Source organism: Cynocephalus volans, chromosome 11 (genome assembly GCF_027409185.1).
Source record: "Cynocephalus volans isolate mCynVol1 chromosome 11, mCynVol1.pri, whole genome shotgun sequence".
NCBI classification, from domain to species: Eukaryota; Metazoa; Chordata; class Mammalia; order Dermoptera; family Cynocephalidae; genus Cynocephalus; species Cynocephalus volans.
Window position 1 is genome coordinate 110,673,163 of NC_084470.1, and position 26,950 is coordinate 110,700,112.

Consider the following 26,950-nt stretch of genomic DNA (forward strand, 5'->3'; position numbering starts at 1 on the left):
AATTAGATCAATTTGATTTTGTTACCTTGTTTTTTATTTTATCCAAAATAATATTTGGATATCCCCAAATTAAGGAAAATTTCCTTACATATAACTTTGTTTGATGTTCTTGGGTACCTACTCTCAGAAATAACCTCTTCCACACCTCATGTTCCTCCTCCCTTGCCCACCAAGAAAAGAAGACTATTGAAGACTATCATATTTAAACATCTAATAAAGCAAAACTGATCTCACACATCATTAAACATAAATATCCTACTAACCCAGTCAAAACTTCGTCATGATTATTCACACAGCAGAAATGCCAATTTGCATATGTGTGTGTGTATGTTTACCTACACACACACGTTACTAGCCCATTGCAGACATAATTCCTACCTTAAACACATATCCACCCAGTCCAGATGTGGAAGAGTACCCCAGGGCCTTTCAGAACATTAGGATTCTTAGCTCTAGTTTTGTTATGCAAAATATGTTAAATGTTGCTCTCCAAGCAGAAAAATAACTAATTCTGCTATCCCTTTTTTTCTTTTCTTTTAAATCAACAAAGAGCAAAGTCTCAATTCCTAGGTAACAAATCCTTCTGGTAAGTTTCATGGTTTTACTTATAGTGCCTTTAACAACTGAGAATATTTTCACATTTAGATTAATAGTAGACTTCTCTAAGGCTGTTTGTACGTTTATAGTTCAATTGGTTTGTTACTGTTTTCTTGTGTTTCTTGTATTGAATTTGTAAGATATAAACACAAACCAAGCGAATGAGAAAGGGAGATTGGGAAGATGGAGAGAGACTTACATATAAACAAATATTGCTGGGGATTAGAGAATTAGGTTCATTCAATTTAAGTCTCCAAACCCTTGAGATTAACCTATAGGGCAATTATTCCAGTCTCTGACATACTACTTGCTACCACTGATTTTCATCATGCGCTAGATGCAGCACTGATCTGAGACATCACAGATTTTTTTTTTAATGTTCATATATCACATCCTGTGGGTTGCAAACTCTGAAAAGGCAAGGATCCTATCTCACCCACACTTGCTGGGTGTGGAAATCATGACATTAGGTAATATATTCAAGGTGTCAGCAAGAAACAGAAAAAAAACACACGTTGTTTCCTTAATGATAACTCAAATCTCTGCTGTGGTATTTGTGCTGCCTTTGCTGATGTGCATTGGCCATGAAATTCAGAGAATGACCTTCCAGCAATTATTGGCAGTTTCTAAAAGAAACTTAACATGGTAACTTTCTTACAGGAAACAAGCCATCAAGCCCACCTGTTTGGCTTAGAGCCATTCACAACATATCACATTGGCATTGTGGCCGCAAACCATGCAGGAGAAGTTTCAAGCCCCTGGACTCTGATTCAGACCTTAGAATCTTCCCCAAGTGGACTGAGCAACTTTACAGTAGAACAGAAAGAGAACGGCCGAGCATTGCTACTGCAGTGGTCAGCGCCTGCGAGAACCAACGGTGTGATTAAGGTAATGCCTACCCTATGTGTGGAATCGTGGTGTTCTCCATGGAAATAGATGAGCCCTGACGTGCCATCATGTGACTGCGGGAAAACTCCCTTATCAGCCTGTCTAATTCTCCTTGATGGCTCCTCCAGGCACTTAATCGTAGATTAGAGAAAATAGCTCACAAGTATGAGGCCTCCTATGAACTCAACACTGAGCTAAATGCTGTCCATGGATTATCTCATTTAATCCTCACATCAACCCTACTAGGCAAGCACCACTAAACCTCATGAGGCACATAGAGGCTAAATACCATCTGAGCCCACACAGTGAATGATCAAGTTGGGATCTGAAGCCAAGAAGTCATACCAGAACCGAACTATAAATGACTGTGTTCTTACTGCCTACTGAATTATCCTACCCAGTTATATGCTTAAACCTTGACTAATTTGTGCCTTAAGCAGAGCTCACCAAGCAAGCCAGACATGCCTGCTAACTCCCCAATTTCCATATGCAGCCACAAGAAACAGTCTTAGAAAAGTCACACATGTATCTCAGGCTCCACTAGCCTGTGAGTACAAACGAGGTGGCATTTCCATTAATAGCCCTCATTTTGGTGCTTTAAACCCTCACCCGCATGAAACTAGACCTCATTTCCCTTTCTCATGTTCCTCCCCATGGGTCTATGCTCCTGCCTCTACCTCAGGTTCTGCCCTGGACCACCCTCAGGCCTTACCCACTACCTCCTGCAAGCTGGCACCACGGGATCTCCAGCCTGCGGCTGCTATAAACACTCTACCCCCTCCTTTACCACTGCTTCTCAAGGTGGCAGAGACTCCCATGTTAATAAAACTAAACTGTTACTTTTAATAAAGCTTTCTTGAAAACCTTGTGAGAGGGATGACAGCAGGAGATTACATGCAGCAATAACTCAGAACCATAACTAGAGCTCACAGGCCCGGGTTCATTCTGGGGGCTGCCTCTCTGCCTAGCTCCAGGCCAGCTACACGTTAGCAGAAGCACGCTGCTTTCCACCAGTCTGCCTGCAGGTGGCAGGAGCCACACTTCCTCCACCTGGGGCAAGAGGCTTGAGCCTTAGAATCCATGACCTTAAAATCCAAATCCCAGCCCAAAGGCCCCCATCAGAGAAGAGAGCTTCTCCCCCCACGTGCCCCGAAGCTCTCCTTCTTGTGGGAGTTTCTCTGCCTGGCTCCTGCCTCTTCCAGGAGTGACTGACAATAGAACATTGGCTCCTTTTGCCTTCATTTACATTTTACCAAATATTTATTGAGCTTCTACTAAGTGTCATGCACATATTCAAGAGTGAGCAAGAGAGGCAAGGTCCCTGCTGTCATGACCTTACACAGGTGTGCGTGCGTGCGTGCGTGCGTGCGTGCGGGGGTGGGGATTTGAATGGTGGAGTACAGAGAGGCACACACTAAGCCAGTAAATAAACAAGGGAATTTTAGAGAGTGATGAATGCTATGAGGAAAATTGAATAGAATAATGTAATTACGCCTGCTGAGGCTATTTTAGAATGGGTAATCATTTGAACTGAGTTGACATTTGAGCTGATCCCTGCAAGACAAGACAGAGTCGATCATGTGGAGAGACGGGGGCAAAATGTTCCAGACACAGTGAACACAAGTGTGAGTCCTGAAGGCAGGAATGAACTTGGTGCATTCAAGGAAAGAGAGGAAAGCCAGTGTGGACAAAGCTTTGGGGGGGGGGGCGAGGGGCGGACAGCAGCAGGGGAGGCGGGAGGGGCTGGCAGGAGGCAGGCTGTGGCCACCCTCGTGGGCTGTGGCAAGGAGTTTAGAACTTGTTCTAAGCACAAAGAAAATTTACTGAAGCCTTCAAGCAAAGGAATAGCATAATCAACTATTATGGGTTTTTTTTTTTTTTTTTTTTTTTTGTGACCGGCACTCAGCCAGTGAGTGCACCGGTCGTTCCTATATAGGATCCGAACCCGCGGCGGGAGTGTTGCCGAGCGCCGCACTCTCCCGAGTGCGCCATGGGCTAGGCCCAACTATTATGTTTTTAAAAGCCACTCTGGATGCTACATGGCAAATAGACTATGAGGGAACCAATAGAGTTTGGAAGCTACTGAAGAATTCACGATAGAACTGCTGGTGGCTGGAGTTAGAGTGGAAGTTGTGAAGCTGAGAACACGGGTGGGTTGGAGATATATTTAGAAGGCAGAGGTGACAAAATGTGTCAATGGACTGGATGTGAAACTCAAAGGAGAAGGGGTGCTTTGGAATGCCTTCTGGAGGTTGCAGGACGAAGAGGTTTGATGGGTAAGGGGGCAGTCAGAGGTCCAAGTCTAAACTCCCGAGAGAGTTCTTCACTGAGATAAGTATTTGGAATCCATCATAAAATGGGAGGTATTTAAGCCCATGGTGTGGAGGAGATCAGCTATGGAGAGAATGTGGCTAGAGATGATGCAACCCTGGGCTCAAGCCCTGGGCCGTGCTGAAATGTGCAGGTCAAGCAGAGGAGGTGAAGCCATCAAAGGAGGCTGAGAAGAGGCGAGAGAGGGATAAGGAAACATAGGTGAATGGGGCATCCCAAAAGTGAGGAGAAGACATGCCAAGTGATGCCGAGAGGCCAAGGACAGTGAGGCAGAGAAGTGGCTCTGGATCTGGGAATGAGGGTCATTGTGATCTTGACAAGAAGACCAGATGGTGGAATGGGAATCCTGGTTGAGATGGCTCAGGGAGAGATGGCACGTGAGGAAATGAGGACGGCAACTCATTAAAGAAGTTTAGAAGAAAAGAAAAGCAGAGAAATGGGGCAGTAGCTGGGGGACTGTGGTGTCGAGAAGTTTTATTTAAAAATCAAGGAAACATGCTAGAGTCCATTTAAACACTAATAGCAGTAAGTGGCAGAGGGTGATAAATTGGTGTTTCAGGAAAAAGTAGCTGCAGGAGTGACGTCTTTAGGATGGAGAAGGGGAAGGAATATGGAGCTCAGGTGGCCTGTGATGGGGCAGAGCCACCTCGTCCATAGCAAATAGAGTAGGTCCAGAGTCACATGGATATGGTGGTAATGGTATAGACCATGAGCACATTCCTTTCTGGCTGCTTCTGTTTTCTCAATATGTGGTTATGCCTACGACCACCTGGGAGGGAGGGGAGAGAGAACTGGTGGTTAGTGGGAAAGGGAGAAGATATGAAATAATCACTTTGGAAAATGAGAGCACAAACGTATGGGGAAATAGAATAGCATTACAAGTTGGTGATCGCCTATCGAAAATTCATTTTAAAGTGAGACCAGTCAACATGTTTGAATATTTTTCTCCAAACCCATTTAGGAGCGTGGGTATAGAGATAGAACTGAATTTAACACTAGTTAGAGATTTGCCAGGTGAATATCAGGGGCAGCAAGCGGGGCTGGGGAGTCATAGAGGCTTGCAAGTTGATTATGGAATGTAAGCTCCTTTCGGAAAATTTGCGACTCCTGTTCCCCCAGGGGTGTGCTCTTGCCCTGGGACCCCAACGAGAAAATCACACCATATACAAGAGTCCAACATAAATAGATTTCCAAAAGTCTAGGCTATTTACTCTTTTTTTTTTTTTTTTTTTTTGTCTTTTTTTTTTTTTTCGTGACTGGCACTCAGCCAGTGAGCCCACCAGCCATTCCTATGTAGGATCCGAACCCGCGGCAGGAGCGTCCAGCACCACACTCTCCTGTGTGTGCCACGAGCTCGGCCCAAAGCTATTTACTCTTAAATAACATTGAAGTATACTAATAATTCAGTCTAAGTTAAGCTCTCCCAGGAACCGCAGTAATGTTTCAAACTATATGTGCCTTCCAAGGGATTCTGATATGCGCCCTGTACCCTCTTGAGAGTCACCGTCACGGTGAGTCATCTACCAGAGTGTGTCGTATCTCTCAGGGCTGTTGAAGCAGGAAAAAGGCAGGAAATCGCTGTTCAAAAACATCTACAGTACTGTGAAGTTACTTCCCATCTTTCCAAAAGAACAATGAGTAATACAGGAATGAAAACTTGCTCTACATTCATATCGTGAGTGTTCAGATGGTTTCCCCCAGAGCAAAAGAATACTTTGCCCCAAAGGAGCAATCAGTGCAATCAATTCTTCCACAGCCTGCAAGAGAAAACAAGATGGTTTTACCCATTTCCTAGTCATCAAAGTTTGTGTGTGTGTGTGTGTGTGTGTATACACTTGCATACCTGTACACACATATATAAATGTGTATATACATATTTATACACACATATGTGTATATATGTACATTATAGATATACGTATTGTGTGTGTATATATATTTTTACATATGTGTAACAAGCGCACACACATTTTCAGCCCTGGCACTGTGTAACAGCAAGTGATTAAGCTTTATAATTCCATTTCCAGCAAATGCCGTGGAAGACAGACAATGTAGATAGGCTCTACATAGCCTAGACAGGATGAGATCAGAAGCATGTAGTGTCTATAAAATAGGGGACTTGAATACTATTTCCTACTTTAAAAAAATAAAAATAGGAGAAACCCTACGAGCACTATTGAAGTGGAAGAGTAAGATTCAATAATCCTTAGCTTTTCAATAAATGCTTACCTATTATCCAACCTTTAGAAAAAAAGTTGAAGTAAAACATTGTTTCTTCTTCTGTAGACCTTACATTAGCTGGAAAAGATCACATTCCCCAAATTAATATCAGAATGTTCCTTCTAGATCGGGGTCATCAACATGAGCAATAAGGGGTAAAAGTGAAAAGGGGCTAAATAGCTCCCGCAGTACACCATTCTGTGAGTCATTCCCTGTGCTCCTCTTGTTCCTGCAGACCTACAACATCTTCAGTGACGGCGTCCTGGAGTACACCGGTTTGAGTCGTCGGTTTCTCTTCCGCCGCCTGGACCCTTTCACTCTCTACACGCTGACCCTGGAGGCCTGCACCAGGGCAGGGTGTACACACACAGCACCCCAGGCTCTGTGGACAGACGAAGCCCCTCCGGGTTCCCAGCTGGCTCCTACAATCCAGTCTGTGCAGTCCACCAGCGTTGAGCTGAGCTGGTCTGAGCCTGTTAACCCAAATGGAAAACTAATTCGCTATGAAGTGATTCGCAGATGCTTCGAGGGAAAAGCTTGGGGGAATCAGACAATCCAGGCTGATGAGAAAATTGTTTTCACAGAGTATAATACTGAAAGGAATACATTTATGTATAATGACACAGGTTTGCCGCCGTGGATGCAGTGTGAATATAAAATCTGCACTTGGAATTCAGCAGGGTGTACCTGTAGCTCTTGGAATGTGGCAAGGACTTTGCAAGCACCTCCAGAAGGTCTCTCTCCACCTGAGATAGCCTATGTGTCTAGGGATCCCCCCAAATTGCTGATTTCCTGGGTCCCACCAGAACAGTCCAATGGCATTATCCAATCCTATAGGCTTCAAAGAAATGGAATACTCTATCCTTTCAGCTTTGATGCTGTGACTTTCAATTATACCGATGAAGAGCTGCTTCCTTTTTCTGCCTACAGTTATGCAGTCCTGGCCTGCACGAGTGGAGGCTGCTCCCCCAGCAGACCCACCAACATCACAACTCCTGAGGCTGCTCCCACACAAGTCAGCCCTCCAGCTCTTTGGGCCATCAGTGCCAGTCAAATAAATGTATCTTGGTCACCACCATCAATTCCAAATGGAAAGATCACAAACTACTTGCTTAGATACGATGGTAAGGAGTACTTTGCTGGTCGGAGCCTGTCCTTACTGGTTTCCCACTTGCAGCCTTACACTCAGTATAATTTCTCCCTTGTCGCCTGCACAAATGGAGGTTGCACAGCTAGTATGTCACAGTCTGCCTGGACATTGGAGGCCCCACCAGAGAACATGGACCCCCCAACACTGCAAGTCACAGGCTCAGAATCAATAGAAATCACCTGGAAACCTCCAAGAAACCCAAACGGCCAGATCAGAAGTTATGAACTTAGGAGGGATGGAACCATTGTATACATAGGCCTGGAAACCCGCTACCATGATTTCACCCTCACACCAGGTGTGGAGTACGGCTACACGGTGACTGCCAACAACAGCCAAGGGGGGGTTTTGAGTCCACTCGTCAAAGATCGAACCAGCCCCTCAGTGCCCTCAGGGATGGAACCTCCAAAATTGCAGGCTGGGGGCCCTCACGAGGTGTTAGTGAACTGGGAGCCTCCTGTGGGGACAAATGGCGATATCGTCAACTATACCCTCTTCATCCGTGAGCTATTTGAAAGAGAAACGAAAGTCATACCCATAAACCCAACTCATGATTCTTTTGGCACACAGTCATTCGTAGTAAACGAGCTGAAGCCGTTTCACAGGTAGGTAGCCACATCTGGGCTTTCTGAGAGCAAGCCACTGTTGTTTCTATCACATGAGCCCTTAGTTCTAATGAAGACTCTGAAAGCAAGTCACGTGATGTCCCCATCCCCTGTCCCTTTAACCATCTGCAGTGGACAAAGCACATCCTCCTCCGACCAAAGCCAGCTTGCATTACCTCTGGAGAGCAGAATTCTTGCAGGTGCTGTTTTGTGAGTCTGTTTCTAAGAAATGTTTGCAATTCACCATGATGTCTGGAACAAATAGTACTGAGCTGGGACAATTCCCTATATCTAGTCCCTTCTGGAATTGTGTAGGCCCATGGATAGCTCTGAGACCCCCAGTAGGGTCATCTGACCCAGACTGAGAAGAAAATGATGTGTTATTTTTAAGGTGTCAAAAAAAAGTGCCCATCAATGAGACCTATAATCAGCCAGACTTGGACAAAATCAAAATTTGTGTTGGAGCAAGCCCTTCTTACTGAATCCAGCACTTCTTCCAGAAATAATGCAGCTCCTCTGACTCTGTTTCCTCACACACACTCCCCCACCCTCACCCCACCTCAGCGACTCCCTCAGCTCTGATCTCATGGCTTCTCAGGCCAGTGACACTTTGCTAGCTCATGTTTTCCCCACAGTTCCAACTGGGCTGTGTGACATGCCTAGAAGTGTGTTGCTCTCCACACAAAGGAATCTTGCCACCAGCCCTCTTCTCGTAGCTTAAAGAATTGCTTGGCATTTTTCCCCATCACATTTTACATAACTTACATCCCCAGAGAGAAGAGTAATAAAAGACATTTTATGTTTAAAATTTAGTAAAATGAACAGAACCACTTAAAAAAATTAAAGGCTGAAAGAGTGTTGATTTCCAACCACCGTAGGTAAAATTCAGCTATTATTGTAATCTACTGATGTGCAGATTAGATCCCTCCTATAATTATCTCTGATATATAGTGCTGTTTAAATGAAACATTCATGGTCTTATGCATCTACTCATGACAATTATTTAAGGTCATATTAAATATTAAACAGTAATTAAAACTTCCTCAGGTATCCTCCATAGCCAATCCACATGCTATATGAGTTGGCTTTTATTTTACTCTGATTCAGGGCATAAAAAAGGCCCACTTTAGCTGCAGAGCTGTACATTTTATAGTGGCTCCCTCTTTACCTGACTGCACATGCAAGTGTTAAAAAATTATATCAATTCGTACCCCTTTGAAACTCTTAATCAAAAAGATTTCTAGAGAAGAAAAGGTTTTCTAGATGTGAGAGGGACACTTTTTCTAGGCTGAAAAAAAAAAGTTTGATTTATCTGATAAACCAGCAATGATATTTATCCACTCTAATTGAAGCTAAAGTTGACACTGATGACATAAAACACAATATCTCTAATATATGATGTTGGGGTTCATGCAATTTTTTGTTTTGGGGGGGTTTTAGAAGATTAATGTTTACTGAATACTGCAAATCAATGTGTCCATCCTTCTTTGGGCATCCCCAGCTGGTCAGCAGCAAGAAGTAGCCTGGGAATGCCCTAAGTAGCAGAAGGAATCTGACCCAAAATTTAAATGCTATGCAGATAATCCAGAAAATAAAAAAATCCCGATGTGGAAAATCAACAATGACTTCACAGAATTGCTTGCAAATCAGGTCTGCCATACACAGCTCTAAATGTTTTCACCAATAGACTGGTGGCCCCATTACGAGAGGATGCATGAGAGGAGAGGGAAGGAAGGCGAGGCAGAAGAGGCAAATGAAGGAAGCCACCAGGGAAAAGAGAAGCGTAGTCAAGAAGGGGAAAGGGTGAAAGAGAAAGGAAGCAGTGACTAGAGTAGCAAAGGGAGAAGGTAGAAAACAAAAGAGGGAAAGGCCAGACCAAAAGAAATCAAGGGAGGAAGAAAGGTGCTTGAGGGAAAACGGGGGGATCATAAAATCAATGGGCATGAGAATAGAGAGAAAAGTGCTCATGTGCAGCCATAGGCACTTAATAATAACACAAGGCCTTTGTGTTGGGAGGGGAAAACCCTTGCTATGTAAATAGACCTTTCCAAGTGGCAAAACCAGCTAAGAGGCAAGACATAATTGATTGGTTGAGTTTAACTGGGTGGTGATAAGGTGTCTCCATGATTGATAATCTAGTGTGTAGCTGGGTTAACTCTGGCCCCCAAAGGTCTTTGTGTGATGTAAGAAAGCCTGTTTTAGGATGTCAGGTATCAGGAAAGGGGATTTATTACCACTGAGACCTTAACTCCATGATGTTCCTTCATGACCCAGAAACATTCCTGGGGAATTATTTAGTTCTAGCTGCAGAGACAGAAGGAGTCCAGTGCTGCTGAAACTGGCTCACACTCCCCAAGGTCTGCATTCTTCATTGCTGTGTTAAGTAATTCCACAGAGTACCAGAATTTTCATGCAGGAAAGAATCTTGAGAGTTTATTTATTCCATACATTCCTGCTTAGGGGAAGGTTTGTGTCCACCCCTTCCAAACAGATAAGGGTCTTTCCTGTAGCTTGGAAAGCCAGAAGAATTTAAAATATTCAAAAGTTTTCATGGAAATATGACTTTGTTGTTCTTTAAAAGGGTTATCCATAGATAAGAATAAATGTAAATTTATTTGTGGTTTTTTCCTGAAAACACTTGGTCTTTTAAAGATTGTACCCATGAAAACTATTTTGCTGATGAACAGTAAATTCTGCTTTGTGTCCTGAAGGTATGAAGTACGAATTCAAGCCTGCACTGCCCTGGGATGCGCGTCAAGTGACTGGGCAGCCACACAGACCCCTGAGGTTGCACCTTTGATGCAACCGCCTCCACATCTAGAGGTACGGATGGCTCCGGGAGGATTCCAGTCCAATGTTTCCCTTCTGTGGACAGGACCACTTCAGCCCAATGGAAAAGTTTTATACTATGAATTGTACAGAAGACAAATAGCAACTCAGCCTGACAAATCCAATCCAGTGCTAACCTATAATGGAAGCTCAAGCTCTTTTATGGATTCTGAACTATTGCCTTTCACAGAGTATGAGTATCAGGTAAGAAAAGTGTGTTATCAACAATTCAAGCTGAGATGGTGGGCACCCATAGGCACCTGCCTATAAAAATTGCTTGCAATTTTAAAAGCCTCTTAAAGGAACACGGGGCTTAAGGACTGTAATATTGTCCTTTAAAAATTTTTTAGCAGTAAATGAGGGAGGAAAGACCATATTCATTTGCTTTTTTCATTTTCTTGGTTCTTGGTCCATGTGATATATGCTTGTTTTTTCTATGTAAATTTTAGGGGAAGTATTCGCATTTTTTATTAATGAAGTGGTTTCTACCATTAAGTTTTCCTCTGTCAGTCTTACTGTAGTAAAAGATAATCTTTGTTGAAAGATAACTTTGAAAATAACTCGGCAATTGTACTAAAACAAAACAAAATCTAATGACAAATGTCTACAGCTTCTGGGCTGAAGAAAGATATTCTGTGTTGAGAACAGTCTAGAGAAACACAACTAACCTGCCCATGGGGGTGAAGTAGGTTTCTTATGAAGACAGCCTAAAAAATAGGACTTTGCATACACCTAGAAAGCCAAGAATTAAGAATAATGTTATGAAAATATTTTGAAACTTACAGAGAACTCCTGTCAGGTTTGCTTTCTTCTGCCATCAGAATGTATTTGCATTTTTCTTGTGATAGCAACCCCCGCCCCCAGCCCTTGCTCAGGCTTGATGGGAATGTCAATCAATGTGTCAGGCTGTCTTCTAGCCAAATGGTGGGCAGGTGAGCCAGGCTCAGCCCCACAGACTTACCTGGGGTTTGATCTTCAGTAGAGTGACTCAGAATTTTAAAAGGTGGATGTGAGAAGTACTGATTAAAAAAACCCTAACCTCGATCCAAAAGCTTTTCTTATCCCTGCTATTTCCAAGCATGGTTTTTTCAACTATTCTTTTAATTCTATATATTCTCAATAAATTCTCTTTCACTTAAGTCAGAATCAGTTCCTCTTGCTTGCAGTCAAAGGAAGCTTGCTGATTGATGCAAGCACTAAGTGCCAGGCACAACGCCAAGAGAAATTTCCTAAAAGAGGAAACTGAGCCTTAAAAAGCTTAACATAACAAGAAATAATAAAACCACTAAGTCACCAGAAATATGACGACCAAATCAATGAGTATAATGATTTGAGGTAACATTTTAAGCACGAAAAGAATATGTTTTAGGCCACTAATGTCTGAGACAAATTACCCAATGAAGTTTGTAAGAACTGAAAATATAAGTAGGTTCTTGAATAGTTTGGAGAAATACAGATATTAAGCCCATAGTCCCTTCTGCCATTCTAAGTCTAAAAATCTCTTAAAAACAAAAGTATTTTTTTGATTTAACACAACTCACTTGGCAACAAATCCCAATCTAAACAGACTTGAGACTATTTACAGTATTTATTTATCCTATTTAATGTGAATACTCATATGTTTTGCTGCAGAAATGTTGTGATATGTTGTGTTTTATTACAAGATAGCTAACCATATCGTGGCTTGGGAATATGACAAAATATACAGTAGATACATTTTATTACTTTTCCAAAATCTGAAAAACAAAATTATTTTAAAACACATCAGACCCCAAGGGTTTAGGATAAGGATTGTGGTTTATGTCATGAAGGAACAAAATACCTACTGATGCCACAGTTGGAAACAGAATACTGTTAGAAATAGCCAGAACCTCTGTGGCTATCCTTTTGTACTTTTCTCATTATCTTAACTGAAAAGTGTCAAGTTATCAATGACCCCTCTATTCTCAATTATCTAGTCTTCCTTATGAATAAAAATGCACCTTTGTGAGAGAGCTAGATGACATCAGCACGAAATCTTTGGCCTATAATTAGACAAAAGTAAATGCCCCATCCATGCTGATGTAAACCAGTGATTAGAGCTTCTCTGGCATCACTGTGTCATTGGGTAAAATATCGGTCACATAATCTGTAGAAGTCTCATCTCAGTTTTCTAAGGAATGGTAAACTCCAAGCATGAGTCTTGTCTCTAGTCGGATTTCTCACCAAGAGCTAAGGATGACCAAGAGCCAAGGGCCCACCTTTCAAAGGGGAGATGAGTGGAGAACCTCTGGCAGGGCTGTCTCTTTTGTAACTGTTACTCTCAGCTCTGTGTCATGCTCCTCCATGCCAGTCTCACCCAAATAAAGTATTTCATCTGGTTTTCATAACAAACTGATCACAAATTTGCATTTACTAGTTAATCCCATGTTGTTGCAACATAAGGAGGACAGAGAACAGGAAAAGCAAATCTAGACTATCAGCCCAAAGACCCCATTCTCATGGAAAATGGTATTTTGAAAAACATGGACCAAATGCTAAAATAAAGGAACAAAAATATTGTATTTATTTAAGCTTTCTAGATGCTGAGTCTGTATGCACCCTGAGTAATCCTACAGAACTCATTTAGGAAATAATGCACTGAAAGAATTTATTTCCCTTTAACAAAAGAACATTTTTTTCTTTGAGATGAATTTGCATTGCTCTCAAATTCACTTCATCTGCAAGTTGCCTTTGAGAAAACACCTTCACTGTCCTAGACACATGTGTTCACCCAATACCCAACCATGATTTGACCCTTCTGCTGAGGACTGTGTTTTTGAGGTAATCCATATACTTGTAGGGTATAGAAACCAAGAACTGAGAAACTTCCCAGGGGTGTGGCACTCTTCATCAGAAGGGTCATGATGAGCTCTAGTTGGGTATGTAGCCATGCACATGTCATGCCTTGCAAGTGTCACATGTGGCTCCCTACCACCTTCCTACACAGCCTGCTGTCATTGTAATCACTCCTGTTTCTAAGTCAGCAAAGGCAGCTGCCAAAATGTAGTTATGGGGAAGGAACAAGACAGCATTCCCTAGTCTAAATCAATCCATCTGACCAGTTGGCCAGTGATAGAAAAGAATGTAGTGTGATAAGTTCTGATGGGCAGGAGGGTCAAGAGATATCTGGAGAAATGGACGCTTACAGAAAGAGGGGGCAACCACTCGCTACAGAAGGCCACGAAGGGCAAAGACAAACGTTGCTCACCTCGCAACAACTCACATCACCAGCTTGTTAACTAGCTCATCTGGAGGTAAATCCATGTAATACCGCAGGTGCTTCTAAGTTTTCAGTAATACCTCAATATTGAAGGTAAGTGGTTCCCAGTGTTTATAGCACAAAAGGATTACCTAGCAGTTTGTTGAAAGTGCAGATTCCAGGGGGGATGGGAAGGGCACCCCGGCCATCTGTATTTCTAACAAGCAGCCTAGATGGTCCACAACCCACTGTTTTGAGAAATACTGCCCCAGAGGGTAGCATTGCTGCTACGCTACTGAAACCTGATTTTCAAGTAGTGGTTTCCTAAATCAGTGGGTCTCAGCCCTAACAGCCCATCAGGGCCACCTGTGGAACTTCAACAGCTCTCCCAAGGCCGATATCAGGCCTCGTCCTCCTGTAGTTCTGATTCGGGATGGGTCTGTCACCCATTTGGCTCAGAGGCCCCCAGGTGATTCTAATGTGCAGCCAGCACTGAGAATCACTGTCCTAAACTGTCCTAAAAAACTGATTGCTTAAATAAGTGAAGCGGGCTTGCCACAAGTGCCTTATTTACATGATAATTGATGACTAGCCAATTTACCTTGGTCTAGGAATGGCTTTCCTAAACAAGAGTCCTACTGTTTTGGTATGAAGCTGGAGAGGGGGACAGAAGATATTATCTGGGAAGTCTTTGTCTCAAGTAATCAAATAATTTCTGTACTCTCCTCATGGTTTTTGTTTGATTTTTGTCATTGCTATATTTTATTTTGTTTCTAACTCAGGAGGCTTGGTCTTTGATGATAAGGATAACATTCACCGTCATTTAAAACGGGATTTTTCTAGTCTGAGTCATTTCAGCACAGCGTCCAGAATTCTGAGATTTTGAAGGCTGAAACTCTGAAGGATCAGTTTTAATAAAACCAGTAAGATCTGAAACACAATTAAAGGAGTTAGAAACTGTCTTTTATATTTCACAAGGATGGCTGGCTGGCTTTGTGGAGTGATGAAGTGCAGGGTCTCAGAAAGCAAACATTCTCTGTTAATTTCACTGCAATTTAATTGACCAAAACTTCATTCTCAAACAACTCTGTAAATGTGTTTCATACAAAATGGGATACATCTATACTAAATGAAATTCTTCCAATGCACAGGACTTTTTCTTAAACAGTGATTACGGGCTTGTGTGTTATAGAATACAGCAAGGATTCTTGGAACCCAAATCCAAAAATCCAAAATCTGCAACTTTTTGAGCGCTGACCTGACACTCAAAGGTTCATCGCAGGATTCCAGATTTTCAAATTTGGGATGCTCAACCAGTAAGTGTAATGCAAATATTACAAAATCCAAAAAAATCCAAATCCCAATATTTCTGGTCCCAAGCATTTTGGATGAGATACTCAACCAGTATTTACAAATCTCATATGATTTTTTCACAGACAATACTCATTTCTCTCTTCAACCCTTTCAAAATTGGGCTGTATTAATGCTGAATATACAATTTAAACCTCCAAATTCTATGCAAAATTCTTAATTGTGCAGCAAGCACATTAAGACAACAGTCTTCCCACAGGCTGCAAGAGGGACCTGGGTGTGAGTCTACTCCACAAAACCTTTCCTCTTTGCCTTCGGGACTGAGCTGAGGCTGAGGAGGAGTTCTCTGGAATTGTGCATTTACATTCACACCCTCGCTTAAGGCAGTGACTCACCACGGATTTGCTAGGGCCTGCCAGGGCTCCCCTTTTCACTGAATCATGCTGTCAGTGACTTAATTAGTTTTCCTGAAACTTCCCCACTTTAACATATTTTTGCAATCAGCACCCCGCACACTCAGGGGCTCTGAAGGCTTCTGGTGCCTCGTGACTGGGGGACTGAGAAGCAGCGGGTCAGCCTTAGAGGAAACCCTATGGCTCACTGGTGTGGGGACTGGTCTTAGGGCTAGTGCTGCAGGAGCCCATACAGGATGGCAATGTGCTGCTTTCTAACAGACCAGCACTGTCCCCAAACAAGATGGAAGGGAAGGCTGTGAAGGAGACACAGAAGGGGACCTCACTGTTCCTGCCAAAGGCATCTGACTGAGACTGCAGGAGGGTTGTGTGGAGTCTCTCTTCACCAACCCCTACAAAAGACAACCAAATTGTAGGAGACCAGCCAATAGGGGGAAAGAGAAGGGGCAGCAGCTTCTAGTCCTCCTATCACTATTTCTAGACCCTTGAGCAAATTAACTTCTTGGGCCTTTGCTCATTGTCTTAGTTTGGGCTGCTGTAACAGAATATCATAAACTGGGTGTTTTAAACAACAAACATTGATTTCTCACAGTTCTGGAGGCTGGGAAGTCCAAGGTCAAGGCACCTCCAGATCCAGTGTCTGATGAGGATCCACTTCCTAGTTTGCAGACGTCTGACTTCTCATTGTATGAGAAGGGGAAGGGGAAACGGGAAGGGGAGACACAGGGCTTGCTCTACTCTCTTTCTTTTCTTATAAGGACACAAATCCAATTCACGAGAGCTCTACCCTATGTAACCTAATTGCCCCCCAAAGTCCCCACCTCCAAATACCACTACATTGGTATTAGGGGATTAGGCTCCAATATATAAATTTAGATGGGACAGTCAGTCCATTGTACTCACCTATAAAGAGAAGCTCCCTCCAGTTCTATGTTCTATGGGCCAAGTAGGAGCAAGCTATAACCATACCATTTTTAGAAATTCTAATCAAAGTTTATCTTCTTGATTGGCCTTTGTAATCTACAATTTGTAAAACCTGCCACAATAAATTCTGAACCCAAAGCAATTTGGTTTTCTGATAGTATTTAGCTTTAAGTTGTGTCAATACAAGTGAGTATATGAGATCATCTTCAGATAATAAATTGTTACATGGTTATCCATCACCAAATGGACATATGGAAATATCGGTAGTGGTATCTCTTATTAAAACCTAACTTGTTTATTTACCAATAAATTTATTTTTTTTTTTTTTTTTGCCTTTTTCGTGACCGGCACTCAGCCAGTGAGTGCACCGGCCATTCCTATATAGGATCCGAACCCGCGGCGGGAGCGTCACCACGCTCCCAGCGCTGCACTCTCCCGAGTGCGCCACGGGCTCAGCCCAAATTTATTTTTTAAAGCATAAAGTTATTATAAAATATAAATGCAAGTAAGTAATAAATCTATTTTGTTTATTACATATTAGAGTCCCATTTATGTCTTTAAGAAAACCCACACCATCCATAAGTTATCATCACTAGTTCACTGCAAGTAATAGAAAGCCAACTTAAACTGAATTAAACAGAAGGGAACTGTTTCTGCTCATCTGTCTAGAAAGGGAACGGAAGGAATCCCTCGGAAGCAAGGAAAAGATGTGAACACCAGGTCTTCGGAACCTGGGACGCAGGGCTTGTTGGATCTGTTCGTTCTCTCATCTCAGCTTGTCTCTGTCTGGCTTCACTCTGCACACACTCTCTCCAGGCATCAGAGAAAATCACTACTGGCACTCTTACCTTCAAACCCTCTCTGTGCCTCAGTTTCTTTGTCTTTAAAATATGGATGGGGTAGCCCTGAACTCACAGGCTTGCTTTGAGGTTAAATGATTTCAGAGATGAACACACTTGGGACAGTGCCTCCTCCATAGAAACTACTCAACCAGTACAACAATAATGATGATTAGTATTATTACTACCCTCCCATCTTAGAGTGGAAAGAGACCCTCTCTCTCCCAACGTTCACAAGTCCGTGAAGAGGAGGACTCTGACTCTATTGCACCACAGTCCTTCCTTTCTGTGAACAGAGAAGGTGCACACATGGTCACGGGGCCCACCTCCCACTGCCAGCGCCCCAGGGGATAGGTGGGAAATACTTTCAGCCTGAAATGAGAGCGACTTGGTGCACTACACGCACCAACCGTAGTAACACATCCTCGACACCTGTGAGATAGTCCCCGTCCCCATGCTCTTTCACACCGAATGCTCACAACCCTCCTGTTTTCCAGGTAGAGAAACTGAGTTAAGATCACATAACTTGGGCAAGATGCTTAATTTCTCATAGCCTCACTTTTCTCATTAAAAAATAGGTGTGTTATGAGAACTAAGAAATCCTGTGTCTAGCAGGATGCCTAGTAGGTCCCCAGCCCCCCCCAAGTCGAAAGAAGGAGGCATTTTCTTCTAAGAGGGAAAAGAGCTGAGTTAAGAGAATTCCTTTGTCTGCATCCATGAGTCATCGATACAATGTTCACGTGTAGAAATCGCTCATCAAGAGCACATTTGCCCCAAAGGTGTCATACTGCTTCACCTAGCTCCACCTCGTCTGTCTTTCCATCTCTCTTCTCAGGAAAAGTATAATTCGCCACACACCCATGGCTGTGATTCTTCCCAACTCAGATTCCACTTTTCTGTCTCTAGGTACTTGCTTCATGCTGCTTGTTTTCTGTTGCTATACCCTTACTCCATCCTCTTTTTTTTTTTTTTTTTTAAGCATTTTCTATATCACATCTAGAGAAAACTTATTGAGCATGTCTTCTGTTTGGTTTTGGACTTGCATTTAATTAGGTATTAATCTCACTAACGTATTTCTGACCAGCATGGGGACTTTTGTTTGGTTAGTTTCTCCCATGAGAACTAAGCTCCCTCTACCCCCAACTCCCACAGCTCAAGGTTTTAAATGATTTATTGATATTGTCTGACACAGACAGTGCATGTGTTCCAAAACCTTAGGGCCTGAGTGCCACAGCTGAGATTGAAAGCCATCAGGACACTTCCTGATAGAAAACTGAAGTCTGCCACCAGGCAGGGGCAGAATTATTTTTGCTATCAGGCGTTCTATTTCAACAGGAGATTATTTCTATCTGTACGTGTGAACACATTCAGGAGCATGCTTTAGGTCTCTCCGTTCTTTTTCTGTCTCTCTTGACATCCCCTAAGACTCTGTTCTTAAGCTGCTCTTTTTGGCAATCTTTATAGGTCCTTTAAGACAAGTTTTTCATCTGGAGATGGGGTGGTCCCTTCCCTCATGCAGATGCAACCCAGATTTATATTTCACTTAAGCCAATATCGATCCTCCTGTCTCTGTTTTGGGAGCTTGTTTGCTGGAAATAAAACGTTAAACGCAACAGAGTTTTCTCCAGCTGAACGTAGACAAGGCACAATTCCAACCAGCCCTCGGCTCTTCACAAATGGCCTTCAGTGACACAGCCATGAAAACGAAGGCTCCGAAAGTCACCTGAAACTCGGGTCCTGTAAAAACACCTAGGAGAGGATGAGCCACGTTTTACCTATTTTCCTTTATCCTATTCATTGAGTATTTAATAATCTGTCATTATTAAGCATGAACCACATTCAAAGTATATACCTAATTATTAGGCCTCATGGCTAGCTTAACATCAGCACAGCCAGATTAAGCAACTTTCCCCCTTCTCCGCCTCCCCTTTTCTGTTCTGAGAACTGAGCAGCAAAATTCCTCTCCTGGGAAGAGGTAAACATGACTGTTACCATCAAAGGAACGTCCTGGGGGCTGCGGTAGCCAGCTTTGGGCTGGAGTGCTTTGCACTGACACAGTAGCGGCATTAATTAGAAGCCTATGCCCTAACCAACCAGGTGTTAGCAGACCACAAGGGCTGTGTCACCTTGCCACTGATTTCAAAATTGCCCGTTATTCTGCCAGAATCCTCAAAGACTTATAACCCCTTGCTTTCCTTTGTTTGGGGGAACTGATCTGACTCAGTTTCCCCTTCACGTAGGCAGAAATGGCACCTGGCTCAGGTCTCTCTCTCCCTTTTCTCCATCTCGCCAAACCCAACACTGATTACTAGGATTGAGACAATAGTCTAAAAACCATGGACTCTACCCATCAGGGACTTAAAGTTTAGTTGACAAGACAAAAACCATGACCACGAATAATGTATTCATAAAAAATATAGCTATGAGCATAGATATTTGAAAGGTCTGAGTCATGGGAAAACAGATCCAGGGAGGAAGAGGCCCCCTTACCTTCAGCGACAGGACCATTTCCACACCATCCTCTTGAGCCATTTTTATTCTACCCTCTGGCCAGACAGATTTGGGCTGCACAGGTGGGACCTTGATATTAAAGAGCTACTTGACAAAAATCATTCCACAGAGACATGAGGAAGCACTTTCTGTTTCTTCAGTCTCAAGGAAAATGCTCTTCCAATTCTCCAGTTTTATGACCAAATGCCCACCTCAGCCCACCCGCTGTTGTTGGTACCTGAGTAACGATTCAGAATGTTCTCCCCTGCGTCAGTCAGGATCTCAGCAGGAAACAGATGGCACTCTCAAAAGGGTTTTTGAAGAGCATTTAATAAACAGACTATTTATGGAGGTGTGGGCAGAATTAAGAGAGCCAGTCAAGGATGTTAACGTACCCTAGAGCAGCAATGCCAGCAGCTGTTACCTTCCAGGCCTGAGGGTACAAGGCAAAGTGGGCCCAGGAGCAGGGATGCAGCCTCATCAGACCACAGTGCCAGAGAGAGCGAGCTGGAGAAGTAAATGACCTGAGCTCTCTCCTCTTTTTGATCAAACCCTACTGGAAAGAAGCCAAAGGAGAAAAGATCCCAGGGGAGGCCATCTGCAGAAGGCAGCCCCTGGGGTCCTGAGCAGGCCAGAGAAGGGCAGAGGAGGGATCTGGAGGAAAAACAAGAGCATCCCTCATACCTCAGACAGGAGCTGCTTCTCACCCAATACGCGACCTTGCCTTTACCGGTCGGATCCTTTCTGGGCTAGAGGATCACTGGGCAGGCTTTGGCTTGCTGCTCTATGACCGTTGATAAAACACCGAGTAAATCTGAAGACTTAAGGGGTGTTGCTCTTAGGTGCTGGAACCAATGATACATTTCCATTAAATTCTAAATAAACTTCTTGAAGCAATATGAATATTGCTTCATCTATATGAAGAAATCTACAGGTACAAATAAAAATGTTAACACATTTAGGTAAATCAGATGCCTTCAACTGAAATCTTTAAGAAGAGGGTTGAGACTTCTTCTTGTTAATTGATTTATCTATCTGTTGAAGGATCTGATCATTACTAAGATGCCTATAAGCATTTAGGAAACTGTGCAGATCTCTTCTTGATGCCTATAGGCATATTTGTAATGGGAACCAGAAATAAAATTCTTTTCTCTGAAGAATCCATTGAATTGCTCCAATGTTTCTTTTTGCTCATGCTTAAAGACTTTTTTGAGAAATTTTAATTAATAATAAGGCAAAGTAGAGAAAGCCACCCAATGAAGAAATTTCTGTGAAAGAGAAATATTTCTGAAAAGCCAGGTTTTCATTTCTTCTACCCCTCAAAGCTTTAGAGTGGAGAAATTTTAATTAATAATAAGATACTTTATCCAGAAGATATCTTACCTAGAAGAAAGATACAGAAAGAGGTGTGGGCTAAAATAAGATGCTGAGAAGCAGGTATTGATTTTCAACTCTGTACCCTACAGATAGGTGTAATCAATTATGTTACAATAAGTAAGGAAGTAAATAAGTAAATAAGTAAATAAATAAATAAATAAATAAGAACACTGGTTAGGGTTTTAAAACTGTTATTGATCCATAGCAGCTAACAGGAACCCAGAAGTGAATTAGAGAACTGCTCACTAGCCCCAGTATCTCTTTCAAACCTCCAAGTCATTCCCTCCTGTTTTTTTTTTTTTTTTTGCGCAAATAATGTAATAATAATCACTGTTGTTTATTTAGTGTTTGCTGTGTGCTAAGGACTATGTTAAGAACTTTATGTGTATTAACTAATTTAATCTCATGACCAGCGCTTGAGATAAGTGTTATTACCAACACCATTTTACAGGTGAGAAATCTGAGGCATTGAGAAATTAGGTAACATGCCCAATGATATAATTTGAACTTTGAGATTCAGGTTCCAAAGACTGTGTTCTTAAATTCTGCCCCACAGTTGCCTCCAAATTGCATTTGCATAAAGCTCTGGGGCTTTCAAACTCTTGATGAAATATTTATAAATGTATTTATCTCCCACTCCTTTCCTCAGAAATTTATAGAAATGTTATTTCATATAAATCTCAAAATATTCCTGTGAGGTATGCATTGTTACTTTTTCTGTATAATCAGGTAACTTGAATGACTTAGCAAATTACCCAGTCAAAAAGTGGCAGAATCAGAACTCAGCTCCAGACTTTTTGACCCCACGTGCAGTAATGGTTCTGCTGAATGACGACTTCTTCAAGTCACTCCACTGGGAGCACAGACTTCTGACCCTATGAGGACAGACTGATTAGGGTTGCAATCTGGGCTGCATGCCTTGATTCTTAGCAAGTCATTTAAACCCGCTAAGCCTCAGTTTCTTTATCTGTGAAATTGGCATGAAAAAGACCTACCCCAGTAGGGTTACTATGAACTTTAAATAATTTGATTTAAAGGCTAGGACATTGTTACTCACATATGAAATTAAAGTTTAATATATAAATTCATAAAAAGTGTTCGATATCCAGTATTCCTATAAAATGCAAATCAAGTAAAATCACTCCCCTATTGGCAATCCTCCCTTTGCCTTCCCATAAAATGCAAACCCCTCTCTGCTTCTGTGAGGCTTTTCATGGTCTGACTTCTGTCCACTTCTGTCCTCATCACATCACCTTCTGGCCCTTACTCACTAGGCCAGCCACACCAGCCCTGCTGAGGATCTAGCCCTCTGGCCTTTGCACATGCTCCTCCTTGTGCACAGAATGCTCTTCCCTGGATCTTCTTATGGCGGCCACCTACCAGTTGCATCCCAGCTTGATTACCACCTCCTAGGAGAACCCCCTGGACAAGCCATCCATCCTCTACTACATCACCCTGTGTGTGTCACCTGACTATACTCGTGTATCATCATTTTCTCTCTAGAACATATAGTTGCCTGATTATTTCATTTATGTTTGTTTATTGATTGCCTCTCCCCACCAGGAAGTTAACTCCAGCCTGTTGTATTCCCAGCTCATAGAAATGACTCAACCCATATCTGTTGAATTCATGGATGATAAATAGTCTGACCTAGTTATCTATACTATTATTCCTAGAGATGTTGACCATAAAAGGTGACTATGATCTGAACTTTCTCTGGCAACTTACTGTGGAGAAAGTATATATTCTCAATGCTGTGTTAGTTCGGGTATAGTTATTATCTTAGTTAACATAATGGAATTGCAGAACAGATGGTCCCTGACTTATGATGGTTCAACTTAAAACTTTGCAACTTTACAGTGGTGTGATACTGTTCGTTGGGAAGACAGAATAGTTTGGTCAGGGCCTTCGCCTCGGGTCCATTTGGGTGTGGTTCAGCATTCTTTGTAAGCAAATTGTATGTGTATGTGTGTAGAGTTAGTGCGCATGTGCACCAATGTATCTTTTAAATTTTGTTGCTATTCTTGTGTTCTTCAGAGAGAGAGAGAAAGAGTTTTAGTGAAGCAGGCAGGTGGGCATCTGCCTTGGGTGTCCGCCCAGGGCAGCCATGCTTTCCAACCTGCAGCTTCCAAGGAACTTTTGGCTGGTTACCTAGCTCATAGACCTGCATGAAGGGGTCTGGTGACCCAGCCTGGCATGTAAGGGGTCTGGGGACCCAGCCTGGCATGTGAAGGGTTTTTGACCCAGGCTGTGAATGGGCTTGAGGGGTCTGTGGGCTCCAGACCCAGCCTTAGCTTGACAATCGGCCCAGTTGGTGCAGGATTACCAGCAGGTAAAAAAGCACCACAACCAGCATAATTGTGGTCAAGTAGTTTTACAGTTGGTGTCACAAACAGGATTAAGAGCTAGACAGTTGGTTCTGTGAGGATTCCAGGCCTTAGTCTAGCCAGACAAATTGGTGTAGTTGGCAGGATTCTTAGCACATACAGGAGCTGAAAGCCTTTGGAAGAAAGAGGAAATATGGCTACTTTTGAATATGTTCTGCCCTGTGGCCACCTTCCTGTTGACCAGGATCTGATTGCTACACACTGTACTTCAAGGCAGTACAAGTCAATAGACCAGGTACTACAATGGAAAACCCCTTAGGAAGGGGAGGAAATGTGGCTGTCCTTGAGCATGTGGTGCCTAGTGGCCACTTTTCTGCTGACTGGAGCCTGGCTGCTTATCACTATGCTGCAAACTTATCGAGATTTGTGGCAGAAAGCAGAGTCCTTGGAAGCATGCATAAATGTCCTAGAAGATGATGTGCAGTGACTAGCCACTCCTGCCTCTCACATCAGGGAAGACGACCAACCCAGTTGTGAGTTGGGGGAAACCATGCATCTCCAGGCACAATCTGTTGTGCATGAGAAATTGAGATAGCAAAGAAGCAGAAACAGGGAGAGCCCCTGGTGGCTGCAACTATGAGACCTAGGGGTGGACGGTGTAACATGCTCTAGAGACTATGTAGTAAATGCATGTTGCGTTTGTCTGAAGGCAAAAGCCTCAGAGGGTGCCACTTAAACTCGGTGGCCGGCCGGGTGCCGTAAAACCTGAGAAAAGAGTGCCACAAGCAGATGGGCAGAAGACCAGAGGATGGGTGCTACTGCAGAATTTCAAGTATGTTTTTACCTGGTGAAAAGGTAGAAAAGTTAGTCTCCATTACTACGTGCCTGTCTTGGTGGCAGCAGTTACAAGAAAGCTGCAAATATGCACAGGGGCAGGGCAGCCACTCCTTAATGGACTGGGTGAATGCAGCTGTTTGAAATGTGGGCAAACACTGCAAAAAACTGCCTGAGACCAAGTGAGTAGCCAGTGTAAGCTGAGCTGATAAGTCAAAAGCCAGAACGTACAGCAGAAAGCAGGAGAAAAAACACAAGGGTGAAGCAGATAAACTGTTTGCTAAAGACATTATCTTGGCATGAGGCAGCCAGATAGATACTAAGAGCCAAGACAATGGGAAAAAAAAGCCCTAAATGCATTTGAGAAGTCTGGAAGGGTGCCCGACCCATCACAGGCCCTGAAAGCATTTGAGAAGTTTGGGAGAGCACCCCTCCCATCCTAGTAGAACTGAGTTTGTCCTGGAGGGCAGACTTGAGGTCTCATTGCCCTCAGCAAACTGCTGCCTACATCCCAGCCACTCTGGTTGGAGCAATCCTGCCTTAGCACCTCTGAAGAAAAAAAGCCGAAATCCTCGGTGGCATTCAAGTTGTGTTAAGTTTGCAGGCCAGCAGTATGTGAGAGTAGTGGAGGTGTCGCAGCCTCCACCTAGATTTTGGAAGATGTATGGAAAAGCCTAGGGACTCAGGCGGAGACCTGCTGCAGGGGTGGAGCCACTGCAGAGGTCCTCTATGGAGCAATGTGGAGCAGAAAAGTGGGGTCCGAGCCCCCACAGGGAGCCCCCACTGAGGAAATGTCTAGTGGAGCCAGGATGGTGGGACTGCCACCAGGAGCCCAGAACTGTGGGGCTGCTGGCAATGTGCCGTGCCAGCGTGGAAAAGCTGCAGGCACCAGGGCAGCTCAATGGGCTGCGAGATTGCCCAACACTTTAGGGATCCAGGTGCCCCAGTGTGCTTAATGTTTGCCCTGTTTGGGTTTCATATTTGTTTGGGAATTGTTTTTCCTTTCTTTTCCTCCCTTTTGGAATGGGAATGTGTACCAGTGTCTGTCCCACTGTATCTTGGAAGTAGATAAACTTGTTTTTGACTTTTTACAGGCTCACAGCTGGAAGGACTTTTGCCTTTGGTCTCAGAGGAGACTTTGGACTTTGGACTTTTGAGTTGATGCTGCAGCAAGCTAAAGACTTTTGGGACCAGGATGGAATATGTAGTATGTAAATGTAAGGGTCATTTATCCGCGCTAAGGGAACATTGCGGAAGATTCTGAATGCATAGATTGTACTGCAAGGACCCTGAAGGGGTGGATTGTTGGGAAAATAGAATAGTTTGGTCAGGGCCCTCGCCTCGGGTCTAGTTGGGTGTAGTTCAGCATTCTTTGTAAGCAAATTGTGTGTGCGTGTGCGTGTGCGTGTGTGTGTGTGTGTGTGTGTGGAGTTAGTGCGCATGCACACCAATGTATCTTTTTAGTTTTGTTGCTATTCTTGTGTTCTTCAGAGAGAGAGAGAGAGTTATAGTGAAGCAGGTGGGTGGGCGTCTGCCTCGGGTGTCTGCCTCGGGTGTCTGCCTCGGGTGTCCGCCTCGGGTATCCGCCCGGTGCAGCCATGCTTTCCAACCTGTAGCTTCCAAGGACCTTTTGGCTGGTTACCTAGCTCATAGACCTGCATGAAGGGGTCTGGTGATCCAGCCTGGCGTGTGAGGGGTCTGGGGACCCAGCCTGGCATGTGAAGGGTTTGTGACCCAGGCTGTGAATAGGCTTGAGGGGTCTGTGGGCTCTAGACACAGCCTTAGCTTGACAATCGGCCCAGCTGGTGCAGGATTGCCAGCAGGTAAAAGAGCCCAACAACTGGCATAGTTGTGGTCGAGTAGCTTCACAATTGGCGTCATAAACAAGATTAAGAGCTAGACAACTGGCACTGTGAGGATTCCAGGCCTTAGCCTAGCCAGACAGATATGCATTCAGTAGAAACCGTACTTTGAGTAGCCATACAATCGTTCTTTTACACTTTCAGTAATACAGTATCCAATAAATTACATGAGATAGTCCACACCTTATGGTAAAATAGGATTTTGTTAGATGATTTTGCCCAACTGTAGGCTAGTGTAAATGTTCTGAACATGTTTACATTAAACTAGGCTAGGCTATGATGTGTGGTAGGTTAGGTGTACTAAATGCATTTTGACTTATGATATTTTCAACTTACAGTGGGTTTATACAGGATGTAACCCCATTGTAAGTCAAGGGGCATCTGTACAGTTACACCTGTTTTGAACAGTATAAAAAGACTGTGAGTAGTACGTGTTTCTGGGCAATATGTAAGATTGTTTAAGGGATAATAAGTGGCAGCAGGGATGGATGCCACAATGTTTACAGAAATTTCCACCATCTCACTTTGGGGCTGTTCTCCACAGAAACAGCCAGTTGTTGCAGAGCTCTACAGCTGGCCCAGGGCAGCAACATGAACAGTTAGAGAGTAGGTACAGGCCTTCCTTCAATGGCCTTATATGGAAAGGAGTAAAGAGTTTGGGTTTTTACATCACGTATCTGTATTGGAAGCCCAGTCTCACCACTTACCAAGTTGCATAAGCTTCTCTGTGCCTCAG

General features: G+C 43.3%; 1 protein-coding gene across 1 annotated transcript in view; it reads left to right on the forward strand.

The window, feature by feature from the left end:
• Positions 1 to 26,950, forward strand: part of USH2A (usherin) — a 763,885-nt gene that overhangs the window by 708,593 nt on the left and 28,342 nt on the right. The window contains exons 61-63 of the mRNA XM_063114845.1: positions 1,258 to 1,485; positions 6,272 to 7,788; positions 10,500 to 10,821. Coding sequence (XP_062970915.1) covers positions 1,258 to 1,485; positions 6,272 to 7,788; positions 10,500 to 10,821 — 2,067 coding nt within the window. The remainder of the gene's footprint in view (positions 1 to 1,257; positions 1,486 to 6,271; positions 7,789 to 10,499; positions 10,822 to 26,950) is intronic.